We start from the raw sequence: 21,377 nt of genomic DNA, 5'->3' as shown, positions 1-21,377 counted from the left end.
TGGAAATATTTTTACCAAGAGGATTCTTTGTAATGCTCACATTTTCAAAATGAGCTACCATGAATTGATTAACGTGGACCCCGACTTAAACAAGTTGAAAAACTTATTGGGGTGTTACCATTTAGTGGTCAATTGTACAGAATATGTACTGTACTGTGCAATCTACTATCGGACATCCCTAGTATATATATATATATATATATGTCCTGGGCATGATGTTAAAAAGTGCATCCGGCAGTGGAGGCTCCTCTATGGGGATCTTGGGGCACTAGGAGGTTAACCCCTTTACTACTGTTACCCCAGGTGGCCCTTGGCAAAGGCCTAGTACCTGACTGCCCCCTAGCCAGGGATACGGTGAAGACCTCAACGGCGGAGCAGGTGGAAGACGGTAGAGTTTAAGAACTACCACAACGGCTGCGATGGCGGAAGAAGGCTGCAGCAGAAAAGGGTCCCCAGTCGTCTTGGACTCCATGCCACTGGACCCTGACCCGTTTCTGTCAAGGATCGTGTGGTGACTGTCTGTGCACCAGTCTACCCACGTAAAACAAAGTCACGCACAGGCATCCTCCATAAAGGGATACACCCCTATCAGGAGGATCGTCATACTCGTTCGAGTGACCGCCGATGATGATGATGACTAATAAAAGTCTCAATCAATCAATCAATCAAAAAGCTTGTGCTATTTTTAGCTGAAGTAAGACAAAAACTTTTTTTTTTTGAAGTTGTCTTTATTTTTAAATGATTATGCCATGATTTTACCAGTCCGGCCCGCGTCGGAATATATTTTCTTCCATGTAGCCCCTGAGCTAAAATGAGTTTGACACCTCTGATCTAAAATAACACACAGTGTGTTTTGTATTTTTTTTTACAGTGACTAGCATCTTTTTCCACTTACGTAATAATAATAATAATAATAATAATAATAATAATGATAATAGATTTTATTTGTAAAAAGCACTTTACATTGAGTAAACAACCTCAAAGTGCTACAGTGTATTAAAAAAAATAAAAAGATAATAAAAAATCAAAATCAAAACTAGAACAGCCAAGTAGCTAAAACTAGAATGCATATATCAAAAAAAAAAAAAAAAAAAAGGCTTTTTTAAAAAGGATTTTTAAGCCTTTTTTAAAAGCATCCACAGTCTGTGGTGCCCTCAGGTGGTCAGGGAGAGCGTTCCACAGACTGGGAGCTGAACATTGTTCGTAGCTTTGTCCTCGGAGGTTGGAGGAGGTTAGCCTGTCTGGAGCGGGGTGAGTAGTTCTTTGAGGTAGAGGGGGGGCATTTCCATGGAGGTACTGGTGGGTTAGTAGGGAGACTTTGAAGTCAATCCTGAGTGGAACAGGAAGCCAGTGAAGGGATTTGAGATTTGGTGTGATATGGTCATATTTCCGCACTCTCTTCAGGATCCTAGCAGCACTATTCTGTATGTATTGCAGCTTCTGGATGTTCTTGCTGGGGATCCCGACAAGAAGTGTGTTGCAGTAGTCTAGCCTGGAGGAGACAAAGAAAATGATTATTAGACAAGTGTAAGGCACTTTGACACTTGCATGATGACACAAATGAAGAAAGTTGCACGATGGCCACAGTTTGACCCCGGAACGGACTATTTTTACTTCCCGACGGGGGGGAAGAGTTCTGACGTCACAGGACAGAGATGATTGAGACACACGTTGAGTGTTTCCTCTGCTCTGCCCTCGCGGGTCTTGTGATATTGCATACATTTATGACGCTTCCTGCAGACGCGCCGAGTTGACCAGGGTTTTTTTTTTTGTCTGAGCGTTAACACGCTCCAGTTCACCTGTCCCCGTGAGGCGGCGGGCCGAGCCTGGCAGCAGCTGAGCTCCAGACTGCAAAGTCTGCATCCATACTTACAATAGCTTTTTTGGAAGACTTTTTTTTTTTTTTTGGACTGTGAAGATCAGGTCACGCTCACACCAACAACAATGTTTTGTTTGGGAGGACTTCTGGCCTTTTGGCCACTTGCAAACTTCTCAGGCCACTAAAACGGACTTTATTGGAAAAACGATTGCTTAACTTCTGCTAAACTTCTGGGATCAATCACCCTTTGCACTCAGGGCTGAAATATAAGAAACTGTTTTTTATATATATATATATATATATATATATTTGTATTTATTTTTTTACATATCTTACAGTGGTTTTCATTTAGGGCCATTTATGGCTGCCATCAGAGTGTAACAGATAGATGGATAGGTCTTTATTGTCATTGCACAAGTACAACGGAACTTTGTTTTCAGCACAAACCCGTTCAAGATTAGACAAACAAACAGCTTACAGGGTTATAGAACAGGAACGCTGATAAAAGATGGGGAAAAAGGTAAAACGCTGGGGAAGGATGAGTAAAAAAAATACAATCTAGACTGGGCTCCTAAGGGGGCCCAGTCTGGTGTGGGGAAAAAACCTCCATAGCAAAGCACATATATATATATATATATATATATATATATATATATATATACATATTGCAACGTACATCTGGAGATATCTAGCAACAGAGGGAAGGGAGTGCGGGGTCATGATGGTAGGCCGCAGCTCTCAGGCGCTGTGCATCCATTCATCACCCCTATGGGATTTGCGTCGAGAGTGTTGGTTGGGGGGGGGGTGGGGTGTGTATGTGTGGCGTATATTTTTGTGGATGCATGTTTGTGTGTAAGCCCGCAGTGCGTCTCTGTTCCGCGGCCTTGATGTCTGTGCAGTCGCTAGTCCAAAGTCAACAACAACAGGTGTGTGTCCATGAGTGAATCATGTATGAATTTGCTTCTGGATTTCATTATTATATATATATTATATTATTAAAAAAAAAATATATATATATATTTTATTTTTTATTTTTTACAACATCCATCAATTTTCTTCCGCTTATACGAGGTGGGGTCGCGGGGGCAGCAGCCTAAGCAGAGAAGCCCAGACTTCCCTCTCCCCAGCCACTTCGTCCAGCTCCTCCCGGGGTATCCCGAGGCATTCCCAGGCCAGCCGGGAGACAGTCTTCCCAACGTGTTCTGGGTCTTCCCCGGGGCCTCCTGCCAGTCGGACGTGCCCTAAACACCTCCCTAGGGAGGCGTTCAGGTGGCATCCTGAGCAGATGCCCGAACGACCTCACCTGGTTCCTCTCCATGTGGAGGAGCAGCGGCTTTACTCTGAGTTTTTTTTACAACATTTTACGGTAAATGGAAAAACAGTACCACTGTTTTTTGGGGGGGCGGGGAGCGTTTTACGAAAAAATCTGAATTTTTGTGTTGAATTGACATTGGTTTTTGCAACATTATATTGTGAATGGAAAAACTGTACAATTATTTTTTTATTCTGGCAATTTAACTGCCAGTTTTTCCTACCGTATAAACAAATGTGCCGTCTTTACATTTACATACACCGTTAAAAACAAACAACCTTAGATTTCACAGTCAAAAACTGGCATCTCAGTCAACAGAATTTTAACGCAAAAAAATTGTAGTTTTTTTTTTTTTTTCAATTTACAGTAATATGCTGTAAAGCAGTGTTTTTCAACCTTTTTTGAGCCAAGGCACATTTTTTGCTTAGAGGCACACCACCAGCAGAAATCATTGAAAAACAAAACTCAGTTGACAGTAAAAAGTCGTCGTCGCAATTGTTGTATATGACTTTAAACCATAACCAAGCATGCATCACTATAGCTCTTGTCTCAAAGTAGGTGTACTGTCACCACCTGTCACATCACCCTCTTATTTATTTTGAGTTTTTTGCTGTTTTCCTGTGTGTAGTGTTTTAGTTCTTGTCTTGTGCTCCTACTTTGGTGGCTTTTTCTCTTTTTTTTGGTATTTTCCTGTAGCAGTTTCATGTCTTCTTTTGAGCGATATTTCCCGCATCTACTTTGTTTTAGCAATCAAAACATTTTCTGTTGTTTTTATCCTTCTTTGTGGGGACATTGTTGATTCTCATGTTCGGATGTACATTGTGGACGCCATCTTTGCTCCACAGTAAGTCTTTGCTGTCGTCCAGCATTCTGTTTTTGTTTACTTTGAAGCCAGTTCAGTTTTAGTCTCGTTCTGCATAGCCTTCCCTAAGCTTCAATGCCTTTTCTTAGGGGCACTCACCTTTTGTTTATTTTTGGTTTAAGCATTAGACACCTTTTTACCTGCACACTGCCTCCCGCTGTTTCCGACATCTACAAAGCAACTATCTACCGGCTGCCACCTACTGATATGGAAGAGTATTACATGGTTACTCTGCCGAGCTCTAGACAGTACAGAAACTCAACAACAACACATCATTTGCAGACTATAATTACTGGTTTGCAAAAAATATTTTTAACCCAAAAAGGTGAAATTAGATCATCTCCCACGGCACACCAGACTGTATCTCACGCCGCGGCACAGTGGTTGAAAAACACTGCCGTAAAGAACAACGTAACATTTATTGTCATTTTAATTAATTTGATGGGTAGTTTGCTGTAAAGTTATGTATTTTAATTTAGACAAAAGCATGTTTGGCAAGTATGACAACATACTGTAATATTTGTGGCAATATTGGATACTATTAACGTTTAAAAGGTATGTAATTTTAAGCAGTAAATATATATTTTCGGTCAAAATGGAAAAAATAAATTACATTTAGTGAGAAAATATGAAGTACTTTATTGACACATGTCATTTCCAGGTGTTTGCGGGCCAGATCTGGCCCCCGGGCCTTGAGTTTGACACCAGTGTCTTACAGTAACAGTAGAACCTCTAAAGCGCAGGGGTCAAACTCAAGGCCCGGGGGCCAGATCTGGCCCGCCAACACCTGGAAATGACATGTGTCAATAAAGTACTTCATATTTTCTCACTAAATGTAATTGATTTTTTTCATTTTGACAGAACAAATATATACTGTATATATTTTTTTTCTATTGTATTTATATAGCGCTTTTTCTCTAGTGACTCAAAGCGCCACATCATTTTGAATGGCCCGTGAAAGCTTAGAAATAATATGCATCAATGAAGTACTTTATCTTTCTTTGTCTATTTTGACAGAAAAAAAGACATGTACTGCATGCAGTTATATATATTTTAAACTTGATCCATCTAATAATGCAACATATATTATTCGAAACATTTTTGGGGTAAAAAAATACATAAATATCTACTTAGCCTTATGATTTCAAAGCAAGTTATCCATCAAATTGTACACTGTAAAAATGACAAGGTATTTTTTTCACCAGAATTTTATAGTAAAATAGTGTTACCATTTTACTTTAAATGTTATGGTAACATTTTTTTGACCGCAAAATCCACAGATTTTTTGTTCTTACAGTGTAGGTCAAATATACATTTACTAATCAAATGCATAGGTGTGACATGTGTGTTTCCGTTATTATTGTCTCTTAGGGTGGCCAAAACTGCAATGTGGTCCTCAATGAAAAGGAGTTTGACACCCCTGCAAGTCTAAACATAACATTTTTGGGAGAAAAGTCATCACCTTTGTGGGCAAATGTGTCTTTTTCTTTGACTTTTCTGTGGCGCCACCATAGAGAGGTACCAGGGAGTGGACAAATATGATGATAAACAGAGCATATAGCATAGAATATATATATTTTTTAAATCCTAATATTCTATTAACATAACAATAATAGTGTAAGTGTACTATTGCATGGTATCTTCTTTCATATTCAAACCCAATATTTAAACAGATACAACATATTGAAATTTAATGAACGGTTTAAGTACATTCTTCTAAAAATGATAAGATGATAAATGATAAGTATAACCTAACTCATTATTTCAATTTAGGTTTAGAACAGCAACTATGGAAAGATGCAATTTCACTCCAGTTATTGATTAGTTTATGGAACAAACTTGACAGTGGGAGAAAACCACAAAATATATAAACATCGTTACGAGTAAGCTGATTTTGTTTATTATTTGTGTTGTATGTTATGAAATAGAAATATGGCCTTTATTGTATTCTGAATTGGATAGCTATATTTGTATTTGGTTGAATAGGTGGCAGATATTATAAGATATATTATATATTATATATTATATATTATATATTATATTATATATTATATATGGCAGATATATTATAAGTGTGTACTTATTTTTGCTAATTTTCATTCAAAATGTTCCCTAATTTTGTAATCAATGATTTGATATTGAGTGAATACAATTAAAAATAAAATAATTGCAATTGCATTCCTACAAAAAAAATCATAAATATACACCAGTATATTATTTTCATATATTGTATATTTCCTTTTCTATACATATTTAATTATTCTTTGGTTCTCTGTATATTTATTAAATTAACAGCATCAAAAAAAAAGGAAAAATGTTCATATTATTTTGGTTGCTATTTTATTTCCATTTCCATCTTTATTTTTGATTTAATTCACTATCACATAAAAACAATATTTGCAACATAATTATGTAAGACTACATAAATATAATAATTCTCAAATTGGCATGTTGGTTCTAAATTGGGCGTGGGTGAGCTGTCAAAGTGTCAGGGTCCCTGCTTGTGTGCAAAAGTGCGTCACCTGGTGGAGGTACGTGTCACGACGTGGACGCTTTTTTTTTTTTTTTTTTTTTTTTAAATTAGTTCCTAGTAAAGTGAGCGGAATAACAATACAATCACATGCGTATGAATTTATATGTGATATGGTTTGTTTTAAACAACATACCTGTCTGTCTACCTGACGTTAAGCTCCTCCCACACCACACTGAGTGGGCGGGGCCTCCAGGTCGACGTCACTCGACCTGAAGTCGTCATTGTTGTTTTTATTTATTTGGTTTCTCCGAAACCTGTTATTATTAGTGCGAGTAGTGTGATCATCACTATGATAATCTTCAAAGGGGGGGTGTTGTCGCTGGACGTGACGTCACGAAGTGAGACCCCTCCCCCTATCCTCACGCCCCTCCTCTTCTCTCTCCCCCTTCCGCCCCGCCCCGCCCCCTTCCTCTCTTCCACTTCCACTTCCACTCCAGTGCGAGCAGCGGCACCCGTCCGACTGTCAGGCCGTCAGGAGGAGCTCGCAGCCCCGCAGAGGATTACCGGGAAGAGGCGCTCCGTCGCCAACTGGCGCAACTATGCAGCGGACACCTTGAAAAAGAAAGAAAGAAAGACCCCCCCCCCAAAAAGACGCTCTTTTCCCGCTTCAGCAGCAGCGTTCCAGCAGCACCTGACGAGCCTCCCCACGAATGTCGTGTTTATGAAGGTAAGCCCGGAATAACACATTTAAATGATGAAATACACATTTTTTAAATGTCTTTTTGCATGCAACGCTTGCTTTAAACGTTTTGTTTGATATCCCCCTCCCCAAAACAAGTCCGCGGCAAGTGTTCACTAACTAATCGTCAAATTCACGTTTTGCCACTAATGATGACGTTTGCAGCACAATTTGTTGTTGTTGTTGTTGTTGTTTTTGTTGTTGTTTATCTCAAAAAATGCACAGTTTGCACATGCACTTTTATTTCAAGCTACTCCCGAGGGGGTGTGTGCGTGTGCTCATAGCACAACTCCGAACACTTTCCTTTCTTAATAAACCGAATGTCCTCTTTTGTTTTAATCGCTGTTTTTTGGGGGTTTTTTGCACGACGAGGTCAAAAAAGGGGGAAAAAAACAACAAAAAAACAAAACACCAAAACAAACCGTTCCAACTTTGTGTCGCAGCACTGTTGTGGACGCCGAACTGTGGATTGACAGCTCTCCGGGCCAATCCCAAGCCCTCATGCTCAAGTGGGCGGGACGTATAAGAGGGGGGAGATTTGTTGTTTTCGGTGCGAGGCAGAGGTGAGGAATTTACAAAAAAAAAAAATAGGACATGTCATTAACCTTTCCCCTTATCTATCTGCTTATTGATGCCAGAATTGCAACAGTTTAAAATTTGTTTTTTTTGTTTTGTCTTTTAATCTAGTTTACCAGTTTATAAATAAAGGTTTTATTTGAAATAGGGATGTATACAGAAACATAGATATCTGAAACAGTTATCCAATGTATAGTGTTTGTAGCCAAAGCTCATTTACAACACTTGTCCACAACAACAACACAGATCTAACATCATTACAAATAGGAAAATAAAAAGAATAAGGCAAAGAGGAGTCAATAATGATAATAGTAAAAATAGAGACAAAATGCAAGCTAGATAAAAGCCAATAATAATAATAATAACACAAAGTGCAAACTAGATAAAAACCAACTAGTAAAAATGAGTAAAAACTAGAGATGTCCGATCAGGGGCGCCGCTAGGGATTTTGGGCCCCATGAAAATAATCTTTACAGGGCCCCCAACACAGTGTCATTGTTTTTTCTGTGTTATAATTTCATCATTATTAGGGGCCTCTCTGGGCCCCCCTCCATCATGGGCCCCTAGAATCCGTCTCCTTTACACCCCCTTTTCGGCCAAGCCGATATTATCGTCCGATAAATGCGTTAAAATGCAATATCGGAAATTATCTGTATCAGTTTTTTATTATCGGTATCGTTTTTTTGTGTTTTTAAATTTTTTTTTGTTTTTTTTAATTAAATCGACATAAAACATAAAATCAACATAAAAGCCAATAATAATAATAATAATAATAATAATAATAATAATAATAACACAAAGTGCAAACTAGATAAAAAACAACTAGTAAAAATGAGTTAAAACTAGAGATGTCCGATAATATCTGCCGATAAATGCGTTAAAATGTAATATCGGAAATTATCTGTATCAGTTTTTTATCATCAGTATCGTTTTTTTGTGTTTTTAAATTTTTTTCTGTTTTTTTTTTATTAAATCAACATAAAACATAAAATCAACATAAAAGCCAATAATAATAATAATAACACAAAGTGCAAACTAGATAAAAACCAACTAGTAAAAATGAGTAAAAACTAGAGATGTCCGATAATATCGGCCGATAAATGCGTTAAAATATAATATCGGAAATGATCTGTATCGGTTTTTTATTAGTATCGTTTTTTGTGTTTTTAAATTTTTTTTTAATTTTTTTTTTATTAAATCAACATAAAACATAAAATCAACATAAAAGCCAATAATAATAATAACACAAAGTGCAGACTAGATAAAAAACAACTAGTAAAAATGAGTAAAAACTAGAGATGTTCGATAAGATCGGCCTGCCGATATTATCGGCCGATAAATGCGTTAAAATGTAATATCGGAAATTATCTGTATCGTTTTTTTATTATCAGTATCGTTTTTTTGTGTTTAAAAAAAAATAAAATTGTTAAATCAACATAAAAAACACAAGATACACTTACAATTAGTGGACCAACCCAAAAAACCTCCCTCCCCCATTTACACTCATTCACAAAAAAGGGTTGTTTCTTTCTGTTATTAATATTCTGGTTCCTACATTATATATCAATATATATCAATACAGTCTGCAAGGGATACAGTCCGTAAGCACACATGATTGTGCGTGCTGCTGGTCCACCAATAGTACTAACCTTTAACAGTTAATTTTACTCATTTTCATTAATTACTAGTTTCTATGTAACTGTTTTTATATTGATTTACTTTCTTTTTTATTCAAGAAAATGTTTTTAATTTATTTATCTTATTTTTTTTTTTATTTTTTTTTTTAAAGTACCTTATCTTCACCATACCATTGTCCAAATTAGGCATAATAATGTGTTAATTCCACGACTGTATGTATCGGTTGATATCGGTATCGGTAATTAAAGAGTTGGACAATATCGGGATATCGGCAAAAAGCCATTATCGGACATCCCTAGTAAAAACTAAACATGGGAACACGATTGTTGGTCAACTAGCCACAATTTTGTTTGTTTTTTGAAAGTGACAAGTGCAATACTGTATATAGGTTTGTGTGTGTACTGTAGCTTTAATGCTAATGAGCTGTGTTTGGACCAAGCCAGTGTTGTGTCTGCTATGTACTTTATTCACTTTTTAACACATGCACAGATGTCATATATCACACGAGCATAGCAACGTGAGCTAAATGCTAACATCACGCTCACTTTTTAACAAGCAGCGTCATGCTAGGTTAGCTGATTAATTGATTGATTGATTGAAACTTTTATTAGTAGATTGCACAGTACAGTACATATTCCGTACAATTGACCACTAAACGGTAACACCCCAATAAGTTTTCCATGTTAAATCAATTCATGGTAATGGTTATTCGCCGAGGAAAAACTCAATGATCAAACTCCCATATCCGGAGCTGCCGGATGGATAGTTGGCAGAGCTTGATTTAAGATGTGTAGTGAAGCCTGCCTTTTTTTCAGCGCTGTGAAGTTGTCTCAGGAATTGTAGTAGCAAATCTAACTGGATGATTGATTGACACTTGTATTAGTAGATTGCACAGTACAGTACATATTCCGTACAATTGACCACTAAATGGTAACACCCCAATAAGTTTTTCAACTTATTGGGGTGTTAATCAATTCATGGTAAATACTCGATAAAGTTGTTGCTTTTAGTTTTGGCTGGGAAAAAAAAACCTCACAAAATGTATCCTCACATTTTTTGTTTCAGCCCAAAACTAAAAGCAACAACTTTCCCGAGTATTAAAAAAAAAAAAAGGCGAGAGCATTCTGTCGTATTGGCGGTAAACGTTGCGACATATTTTTCTAATATGAGCAGAAAATCTCTTGGTACAGCAGCGGAAATAAAAAATGAAATAAAATCACAAAATGTGGAGATGCATGCAAGTTTGTTTCATTCCTGTTCAATGAAAAGCAAGTCTCTTCTGCTTCCTTTCGTCTTTTTTTTTTTTTTTTTAATCTCAGCTGTAAACTGAAAGCAATTATGTGTGGATGCTTCTCAGCACAAAAGGATCAAAGTGCTAAAATGTGGCGACGCATCTGCAAGGGAAAAAAAAAAAAGTAGCTTCACATTTTGTGATTTTTTTCTTATCAAAATTTCAACCACAAACTAAAATGAATAACTTGTATTTTGGAGAAAAATATCAAACTCACAAAATGTGGCGATACTTGCCTTTCATTGGACATAAAAGAAAAAGAAATCAGCACGCATCTCCACATTTTGTAATTTTTTTTACTTTTACTTTTAAGAAAAATATTAAATTCATTAAATGTGGAGATACTTGGAAAAAAACTGCATTAATCTCCATATTTTATGATTTTTTTTTTTTTGACAATTTCAGCTGCAAACTATTAGCAATAACTACCGGTAGTCAGGGAGTTTTTTTCATTTCAACCACAAACTTAAAGCGATAACTTTAAACTTTTTGTGGGTTTAAAACAATTAAACCCACAAAATGTGCATATACTTTCTTTTTATTGGACATGAAAGAAAAAAATCTGCATGCATCTCCACATTTTGTAATTTTTTTACTTTTACTTTGAAGAAAAATATTAAATGTGGAGATACTTGGAAAAAAACTGCATTAATCTCCATATTTTATGATTTATTTTTTTTTGACAATTTCAGCTGCAAACTATTAGCAATAACTAGTAAGGGAGTTTTTTTCATTTCAACCACAAACTTAAAGCGACAACTTTAAACTTTTTGTGGGTTTAAAACAATTAAACCAACAAAATGTGCATGTACTTTCTTTTTATTGGACATGAAAGAAAAAAATCTGCATGCATCTCCACATTTCGTAATTTTTTTACTTTTACTTTGAAGAACAATATTAAATGTGGAGATACTTGGAAAAAAAAACTGCATTAATTTCCATATTTTATGATTTTTTTGTTGTTGACAATTTCAGCTGCAAACTATTAGCAAAAACTAGTCAGGGAGTATTTTTAAATTTCTACCACAAACTTAAAGCGATAACTTGAATCTTGAAGAAAAAAATTAAAACCAAAAAATGTGCATACTTTCTTTTTATCAGTTAAAAATCTGCATGGATCTCCACATTTTGTGATTATTTTATTCTAAATATTTCAGCTGTAATCTAAAACCAATAACTAATGTTTAAGTTTTGAACAAAAGTATCAAAGTAATAAAATGTTACAGTACATGGTTTTCATTAAGAGTACACTCGTGTTACTATGCAAGGAAAAAAAAATGTTTTTCCACATTTTGTGATTTTTATTTTAATTACAGCCACAAAATTATAGCAAAACTTGTATTCTGGAGAAAAATAATCTCACTAAATGTGGAGATGGACATGAAAGAAAAAAAAATCTGCTTGCATTTCCACATTTTATGATTTTGGTTTGGAAAATTTCAGCTGCGAATTAGAACCAATATTAATGTTTATTAGTCTTGGATAAATGTATCAAAGTTATAAAATGTGGTGATGTATTGTTTTTTGGACGTAGCACTTTTAAGGGAAAAAACATGTACAAATCTCCACATTTAGTGATTTTATTTTATTTTTTAAACAAAATAAATTTTAGCCATAAACTTAAAGCAAAAACTTTGGAGAAAAGTATAGAATTTTATGAAATGTGGAGATACTGAGTATTATTTTTTATTTGACTTGAAAAAACGCAAGCATCGCCACATTTTGCGATTTACTTTTTTATTTTATTTTTTCAAATTTTTTCCTACTGTGAGCAAAAACTATTCTGTGAGTTTTGGATATAAGTATCAAAGTTATGAAAACGCGTATGTCCACAGTTTGTGATTATTGCTTTGATTTCAGCCACAAACTTTAAAGAAACATCAAACTCACATGTTCAAATACATGCTTCTTTTTTCTTTTTTTTTAATATTTACATTTTAGGGGGATATTTCTCTTGTTGCTTTATTTGTATTTGACTTTATTAAATTTATTTATAATATTTGGTGTAGCCGGGCCGGAGCAGGAGGGGATAGAAAGAGGAAAAAAAGGAAGACAGAGGGGGAAATTGCGGGGACAAGAGGGGGATAAGACAACAACAACAAACATAACAATAACAACAGAATAGCATCAACAAATAGGATATGTACAAATATGATAGTAAAAGTGATGGCAAAGAAGCAGTTAGTGAAATAAATATTTATAACACAGAAATGACAATGAGCATTATTACACTACAAATAGAAATAGCACTATTGATAATGAATAATAATAATAATTTCCTCTATTTTTAACAATACAATTGTTTCAAATGCAACAATACATATATGTAATGATAACATGAAATACAAAAGAAAGCAGATAAATGAGGGGAAGAAAGAGAAGCGAACTGTATTAACCTTGTAGATTGTTATAGTAACAATAGGTTAAGCTTTGTCAGTGTGCCATGTTACCCAGTTTCCCCTAGGGCAGGGGTCGGCAACCCGCGGCTCCGGAGCCACATGCGGCTCTTTGATCAGTCTGATGCGGCTCAGCCGCATACTTGCCTACCGCCCCCGCCCGATTTTCCCGGGACTTCCGGATTTCAGTGCCTCTTGCAGAAAACTCCCGGGATTAATATTCTCCGATTTTCACCCTTACATTAATAATAAGGGCGTGCCATGATGGTACAGCATTTAGCGCCCTCTACAATCTGTATAAACAGCGTGCCAACCCAGCCTCTTGTTATATGCATCTTCTGCTTGCACACATAAGTGACAGCAAGGCATACTTGGTCAACAGCCACACAGGTTACACTGACGGTGGCCATTTAAAACAACTTTAACACTCTTACTAATAATGTGCCACACTTTGAACCAAAACCAAACAAGAATGACAAACACATTCCGGGAGAACATCTGCACCTTAACACAACATAAACACAACAGAACAAATACCCAGAATCCCATGCAGCCCTGACTCTTCCGGGCTACATTATACACCCCTGCTACCACCAAACCCCGTCCCCACCCCAACCCTGCTCCCTCACACATCAACCCCCCCTCTGGTTGAGGTGAAGAGTTAGGGCTGCATGGGATTCTGGGTATTTGTTCTGTTGTGTTTATGTTGTGTTTCGTTGCAGATGTTCTCCCGAAATGTGTTTGTCATTCTTGTTTGATGTGGGTTCACAGTGTGGCGCATTATTAGTAAGAGTGTTAAAGTTTTTTATACAGCCACCGTCAGTGTAACCTGTGTGGTTGTTGACCAAGTATGCCTTGCTGTCACTTACGTGAGCAAGCAGAAGCCCCATACAACGTGTGGCTGGGCCGGCACGCTGGTTGTAGTGGGAGCTAAATGCTGTACCATCACGGCACGTTCGAGAGAACAGTTGCCTTGACAATCGTAGTCTGCCGGAAAAATTGGGAGGGTTGACAAGTATGACGCTGTCAAGCACCATTCATATAAAACCCGCGGGCCGCACTAACATTCAATTTTCATATTAAGGTGTGGGCCGCGTGTCTGAGACTCTTGGTTTATACATAGCACAAAGCAAGAAAAAAAACTTTGTATGCAGTGTTATTTCATTTTAAATTTCAAAATAATTTTGTGGCTCCTATTGTTTTCTTTAATTTGTGAAACTGGTCAAAATGGCTCTTTGACTGGTAAAGGTTGCCGACCCCTGCCCTAGAGCAACAACGTTGATATATGTTTGAGGAAACGTGATTACGTGCTTTTTATTGGACATAGCATGTGTGTGCAAGAAAAAAAAAACGAAAGTACCGTATTTTTCGGACTATAAGTAGCTCCGAAGTATAAGGCGTACCGGCCGAAAATGCATAATAAAGAAGGGAAAAAACATATAAGTCGCACTGGAGTATAAGTCACATTTTTTGGGAAATTTATTTGATAAAACCCAACACCAAGAATAGACATTTGAAAGGCAATTTAAAATAAATAAAGAATAGTGAACAACAGGCTGAATAAGTGTACGATATATGAGGCATAAATAACCAACTGAGAACGTGCCTGGTATGTTAACGTAACATATTATGGTAAGAGTCATTCAAATAACTATAACATATAGAACATGCTATACGTTTACCAAACAATCTGTCACTCCTAATCGCTAAATCCCATGAAATCTTATACGTCTAGTCTCTTACGTGAATGAGCTAAATATTATTATTTGATATTTTACGGTAATGTGTTAATAATTTCACACATAAGTGGCTCCTGAGTATAAGTCGCACCCCCGGCCAAATTATGAAAAAAAACTGCGACTTATAGTCCGAAAAATACGGTACATGCTTTTTATTGGACATAGCATGTGTGTGCAAGAAAAATAGAAACCAGTACGTCCCGATTTTGTGATTTTGTTTATCTAAAGTTCAGCCAAAAGATGTTTTGTTTTGCATTAAAGTATCATGCTAACAAAATGCTTTTCATTGGACGTACAGCATTAGAAATGTATTTAGCCAAAGACAAAAAAAACAATGACTTTTCTTTGTGTTTTCAGTAGAAATGAAAGAAAACATCAAAATGTGGAGATACGTGGTTTTCATAGGAGAGATTAAACAAGTATTTTGCAAAAGTTAAGAGTCAGAGTATGAAAATACAACAAAAACTTGGATCTGTGAAGCCACGGAAAAACCATCAAAGGTCACAGGCACAGTTAGTTATGAATATATCATCTATTTAATCTCGGACTGGTCAAATATTGGTATCTCTGAGTTGTTTCATAGCTTTTTGACTTTTGCCATCTCCTTGCAAGGTGACTCCATGAGCCAGTGATGGAGACCAAAAGATACCAAAGTTTCTTTGACGGCAGCAGCACGGAGAACAGATGGTCTCAGATCCCCGGTACCACGGAGTTCTGCTGCACGCCCGAAGATTTGAGTCTGAGCGGGGGCGACATCTTAATGGACATTGTCAGCGCCGACGCCAAAGACGCCAAGGAGCCCGAGCAACAGCAGCCGCTGCTTCGCCCGGGCCAGAACCAGCAGTTGGCTCCGCTGCACTTCAGCAACCCCCTGCATGGTCACAAGCCGGAGATGGACTCCAAGGAGCTTTCCAAGACCGTGGCCGAGTCCATGGGGCTGTACATGAACGCTGCCAGGGAGGCAGACTTTGCCTTCAGCCAGCACGGGGGTGGCACCAGCCCCAGGAAGATGCAGTACCCGGGTTGTGGGCGGCGCCTCGAGGACAACCCCGCCAAGAGCCCCAAGTTGAGACCTTTTAAGTTCCAGCAGCAGAGCAACACTCCGAGAGAGTCCACGCCTGGGACTCCGGTGAGCTCTTCTTCTGTGCTGGCCTCTTCCAGCCCGGGGGGCGGGAACAACATGGTGTCCTCCACCACCAGTCCCCCTGCCTGCTTTGGACCCTCGTCCGTCACCAGTCCGGTCAGCCATACGCCGTGTGCACAAACCCTGGCCAACATCAAGCGCAGGAACTCAGCCGCATGTAGCCCCGTGGAGTCCAGCACGGTGGGCTCGCCCCCTCTCGCCAGCCCCCTGGGCGTCTTGAGGTCCCCCATGTCCAGCCCGCAGAGTATGAGCAGCGTGAGGTCGCCTCCGTCCTGCAGCACCGCCTGTAACATGAGGTCGTCCGTCTCCAGCCCCACCAGCACGGTCCGTCCGCCCGCCTCCAGTCCGGCCACGGGGGCTACCATGGCTATCGGTAGCCCGCAGAACCCCTCTTCGGGTGGGTTCCCGGCATCCAGTCCTGCCAGCGAACTGGGTTTGGTCCAGAATGACACGCATAGCCCAGAAGCTGCCGGTCTGACTGCCGACCCGGACTTCAAACCCTTTGAGTTCCCCAAAGTGGAGATGGAGGACGGGGAGGTGTTCAACGTGGGTTTGGACCAGATGGGCATGGTCAAGTACATCAAGAACGAGCCTGGAACTGACTTTAGGAGCATGTGCTTAGGCGGTTCCAAATGCAACACGGCCAGCACGCCGTTTGTCACGCAAATAAAGAACGAGCCGGACAAAAACGAGGGTTGCATGAATCCGCAGTCCTACGGTGCGCCGTCGCCGCCTCTTGGTCTCTACCCCGCTTCGGAGACCACATACTTGTCCCTGAGGAATAACATCGACGAATACAGTCTCTCCGGCATCTTAGGACCGCCGGTGTCCATGAACGGGAACTATGACTCGGACGTGTTCTCCAACAATGTCCTGTCCAAAGCGGTGAAGCAGGAGTCCAGCGACGCCGGCTACTACCAGGAGAGCACCGGCGGGCCCACGTCGGCCATTGTTGGAGTAAATTCCGGCGGACACTCATTCCATTACCAGATCGGAGCACAAGGGACAATGTCCTTCCGGGACCAGCCCAACCCCTTGTTGAATCTAATTTCTCCCGTGGCGGCGCTGATGGAGTCGTGGAAATCGCGACCCGGCATGCCGCAGGGGTCGCTGTCGGGCCGGGGAGAGGCGTACCCGGGTCAGAATTGCATCGTGGACGGCATGTCCAGGTAAGGAGCGTGCAAATCTCTTTCTGGTCTTTGTCGAAGCTCAGCTTTAGCGTCACCACGTTGTCTCCTTTTAAAGAGGCGCTATGTTATTCCAGCCATATTGCTCATGGAGTTTAGAATGGGTCGCGTAGGATTTGTTGACGTGTGATTACGACATGGACTCCTGCTCACTCCTCTTATCACAGGCCCTGCCAGTGTTTGCTTGCGTGGAACCGCTTACGGGGAGGCATGCCGTGTGCAAATAGTTTTTTTTTTTTTTTTTTAACAGGCATTGGCAGCGTTTTGAATGACGTATGACACGCTTTTGTTGCCAGACTGACAAAATAAACAGTTGCATTGGCGAGGCTGCGGGGCTAGAACTTTTCAAACAGGCCAAAGGCGAAGCAATGAACTGTTTGTAAAGTTGCGGTCCAAAATAATACTTCTTAATCGGTAAATGTATTCCATTGTCTGCTGTTAAGAATATGGTTTTTGCCATAAAATGTATATTTATCATTATTAAGTGCAGGGAGGACTCCCTGCCAGCTAAAGACTTGGGCTTGATTTACGTGGCTCCCTCCTGAATCCATGACAAGTCCAGACTGGCTGTGTGATGCTGCACAGAATTCCCCCTTGCTAATGGAAATATATTAGATAAGAACTTTTTCCTTATTGGATATTTTCTATAATTTTTTTTTTTTTTTTCATGTTAATCGCTCAACTCAGACGTCTTTGGTTTGTCTCTTCGTATTTGACTTCGGCTCGGCTGTTTTTCTCAGGAAGGGAAGGAGGGAGGAACGGGGATGGAAAACAAACGTCACTTTTTACAGCGTTTTGTCACCGTATGGTTATTTATTTGCGAGATGAAGAAGAGGATTTATTGTGGTTCACAGTTCTGAGGTAATGCAGTTCTAATTGACAGATATATGATGGTAAAATGGTTCTCAAACCTTTTTCACATTGCTCTCCAAGCACCACCATAATGAGTAGCGTAGTAGGCCTAAGTATTTTTAAAACTTTTTTTTTTAATGATTATTAATCAGTCAAACAAAATAATACAATAATAATACAATTCCAATTCCAAAACCAGCAGCATTCAGAATAGCAATTGAGAGGACACACAAACATGACACAAAACAATCCAAAAATGAATAATATCAACAACAGTATCAACATTAAGAAGAATTCCAACATAGCAGTGATTAAAAATCCCTCATTTACATTATCATCAAAGCCATTTATATAAAAAAATCTAAAAAAAACATTACAAAAATGAACAATAGTGTCACAGTGGCATCACATCGCACACGTTTGACAACACATTGTGTCCAATATTTTCCACAAAGACAAAATAAGTCATTTTACCGTAGGTTCATTTAATACTAAAAACATTTAAATAATGGATCCCATATTCCAATATATGACTCATTATTATCTCAACTAATTGCATTTTTTTCTACTGATATAATCTCCATAGCTTGTGTATACCAGTCAGTATTTATAATGTGTGTATACCAGTCAGTATGTATTATGTGTGTATACCAGTCAGTATGTATTGTGTGTATACCAGTCAGTATGTATTATGTGTGTATACCAGTCAGTATGTATTATGTGTGTATACCAGTCAGTAGCGTATACCAGTCAGTATGTATCATGTGTGTATACCAGTCAGTAGTGTATGCCAGTCAGTATGTATCATGTGTGTATACCAGTCAGTATTTAGTATTAGTGTATACCAGTCAGTATGTATTATGTGTGTATACCAGTCAGTATTTAGTATGTGTATACCAGTCAGTATGTATTATGTGTGTATACCAATCAGTAGTGTATACCAGTCAGTATGTATTATGTGTGTTTACCAGTCAGTATTTAGTAGGTGTGTATACCAGTCAGTATGTATCATGTGTGTATACCAGTCAGTATGTATTATGTGTGTATACCAGTCAGTATGTATCAATGTGTGTATACCAGTCAGTATTTAGTATTAGTGTATACCAGTCAGTATGTATTATGTGTGTATATCAGTCAGTATGTATTATGTGTGTATATCAGTCAGTATATATCATGTGTGTATATCAGTCAGTATGTATCATGTGTGTATACCAGTCAGTAGTATTGTGTGTATACCAGTCAGTATTTAGTATGTGTGTATACCAGTCAGTATGTATCATGTGTGTATACCAGTCAGTATGTATCATGTGTGTATACCAGTCAGTATGTATTATGTGTGTATACCAGTCAGTATTTAGTATGTGTGTATACCAGTCAGCAGTGTTGGGTTAGTTACTGAAAAGCAGTAACTAGTTACAGTTACTAGTTACTTCATTTCAAAAGTAACTCAGTTACTAACTCAGTTACTTACACCAAAAAGTAATGCGTTACTGTGAAAAGTAACTATTTAGTTACTTCTTTTTTCTTTTCTTTTTTTAAAGCTCCAATTAATGCCCTTTTAGCCTTCATTTCAGTACTGTTATTGCACTGGAGAATAATACAATCTGTTGATCAACTTGACATGCATTTGCATCACTCAACTCTGCTAAGCCATGTGGTCTACATACAACACACAAAGACAAAGATATGTTACAAAGGCCAATTTGTTTCTGGCCAGAACAAATTGACAAAACTATTTTAAATAGCTGCAACATAACATACATAAGTAACAAACAGCATAATAACAGCATAGATGTAAACCAAGAAAGGCACACACTACATACACAAAGTCTAACCAGGCATTTTTTCCTCAAGTAATTCTTATACAAAATCATGTCTGAAACCTAGAACACTACACATTTCCCCAGTTTTAGTTTAGAGATAAGGAAAGATTGGCCTGGCCCACTAGGATCCCTCTTTATGTTTGTGAACTTTATAGTCTATACATTTAGAGTGATGTGATAATCAAACACTCTAGAAGTATAGAATGAAAGAGTATATAAGAGAATTGACAGCAACGTTCCCTCTCAGGAGCGCGCATGTGCAATTGCGCACTGCTCAAGCGTCCTCTGCGCACGGCAAATCTATGCCATGCACAAAATCAAATAAAAAAATAAGCGCATAACAATTTTCCACACGACACGGACACGACAGAGAAAACCGTTTTCGTCATCATTGTTCAAATATTGTAACGTCTGTCAAGACGCTTTGAGGACATGAATTCCATCCATCACTTTACTGAGCAAAATTCTTTACTGTCGGCCATAAACACATCACCAAAACATTAGTAAAAAAAAATTATATCTAGCAAAACTGGTCATTTTCTGCAGTACAAACCAGACCAAAAGCAACTTTGTTATATCAACAGCAGCCGCTCGCTCTCTCACGTGCGCCAACACTTGCACATATGGCACTTAGCCAGTGATGCGTTTACAGCCACACAAAAAGTCGGACAACTCCAACAGCACACATAAAGTGTCATTCCAGGTCGTTACACTATGATTTACCAATCAAATGTGTGCTTATTCTAGTGTCATTTATTAGGAATCTTAATTTATAAATATTAATCATTAAATGCTGTTAGTATATTAAATAAATACTAATAAAAATATATTTTTTACAAACAGGAAGTTGCAGGAATGTACACATGATCCCCTGCTTACATCTCATTGTGCAACATGTGAATGTTTTAATGGGAACTAAATGCAATGTCTGAAAGGGGTACAAATTATTTCCAAAGCAGGACCTCCACCCAGACAAACAATACAAGTACACAGTTCATGAAAAACAATATTTTTTGTTATTGTCATTATAAGTGGGCCTAAACACTTATATTAGAAATGGAAATGACTGCTGTCATTTGATTATAATAATAAGAGAATGTTGTCTGTCTGTCTGTGTTGGCCCTGTGATGAGGTGGGGACTTGTCCAGGGTGTACCCTGCTTTCCGCCCAAATGCAGCTGAGATAGGCTCCAGCGACCCCGAAAGGGACAAGCGGTAGAAAATGGATGGATGGATGGAGATGTAAGTTGTTATTTAGTGAGGTTTGGGACAGGTGTGCTGCTGGTGTAGCCACAGTGTGCACGTGTGATGTTGCTCACATGGACTCCACTCAATGCTCAGGGAATTTTTGCATTTGCTCACACATGAACAATTAGAGGGAACATTGATTGACAGAGTGTGTACCTTCAGCGGTGAATGGTGGTGGTGGTGGTGGAGGTGAAGTGGCATCAGAGTCTTTGTCTCTCTTTACTAGCTTCGTCGAAGCATGTTGCTATGTAGCTTGTTTCAGCAGATTTGAATTGCTGT

General features: G+C 38.4%; 1 protein-coding gene across 1 annotated transcript in view; it reads left to right on the top strand.

Moving 5' to 3' along the window:
• Positions 1-21,377, top strand: part of nr3c2 (nuclear receptor subfamily 3, group C, member 2) — a 281,598-nt gene that overhangs the window by 85,909 nt on the left and 174,312 nt on the right. Inside the window, exons 2-3 of the mRNA XM_061922877.1 lie at positions 6,964-7,193; positions 15,458-17,158. Coding sequence (XP_061778861.1) covers positions 15,477-17,158 — 1,682 coding nt within the window. The 5' untranslated portion in view covers positions 6,964-7,193; positions 15,458-15,476. The remainder of the gene's footprint in view (positions 1-6,963; positions 7,194-15,457; positions 17,159-21,377) is intronic.

This window comes from Nerophis lumbriciformis, linkage group LG27, assembly GCF_033978685.3.
Source record: "Nerophis lumbriciformis linkage group LG27, RoL_Nlum_v2.1, whole genome shotgun sequence".
Taxonomy (NCBI): Eukaryota; Metazoa; Chordata; class Actinopteri; order Syngnathiformes; family Syngnathidae; genus Nerophis; species Nerophis lumbriciformis.
The sequence above is the reverse complement of the archived record's forward strand: the minus strand, read 5'-3'. Positions and strand labels throughout refer to the sequence as shown.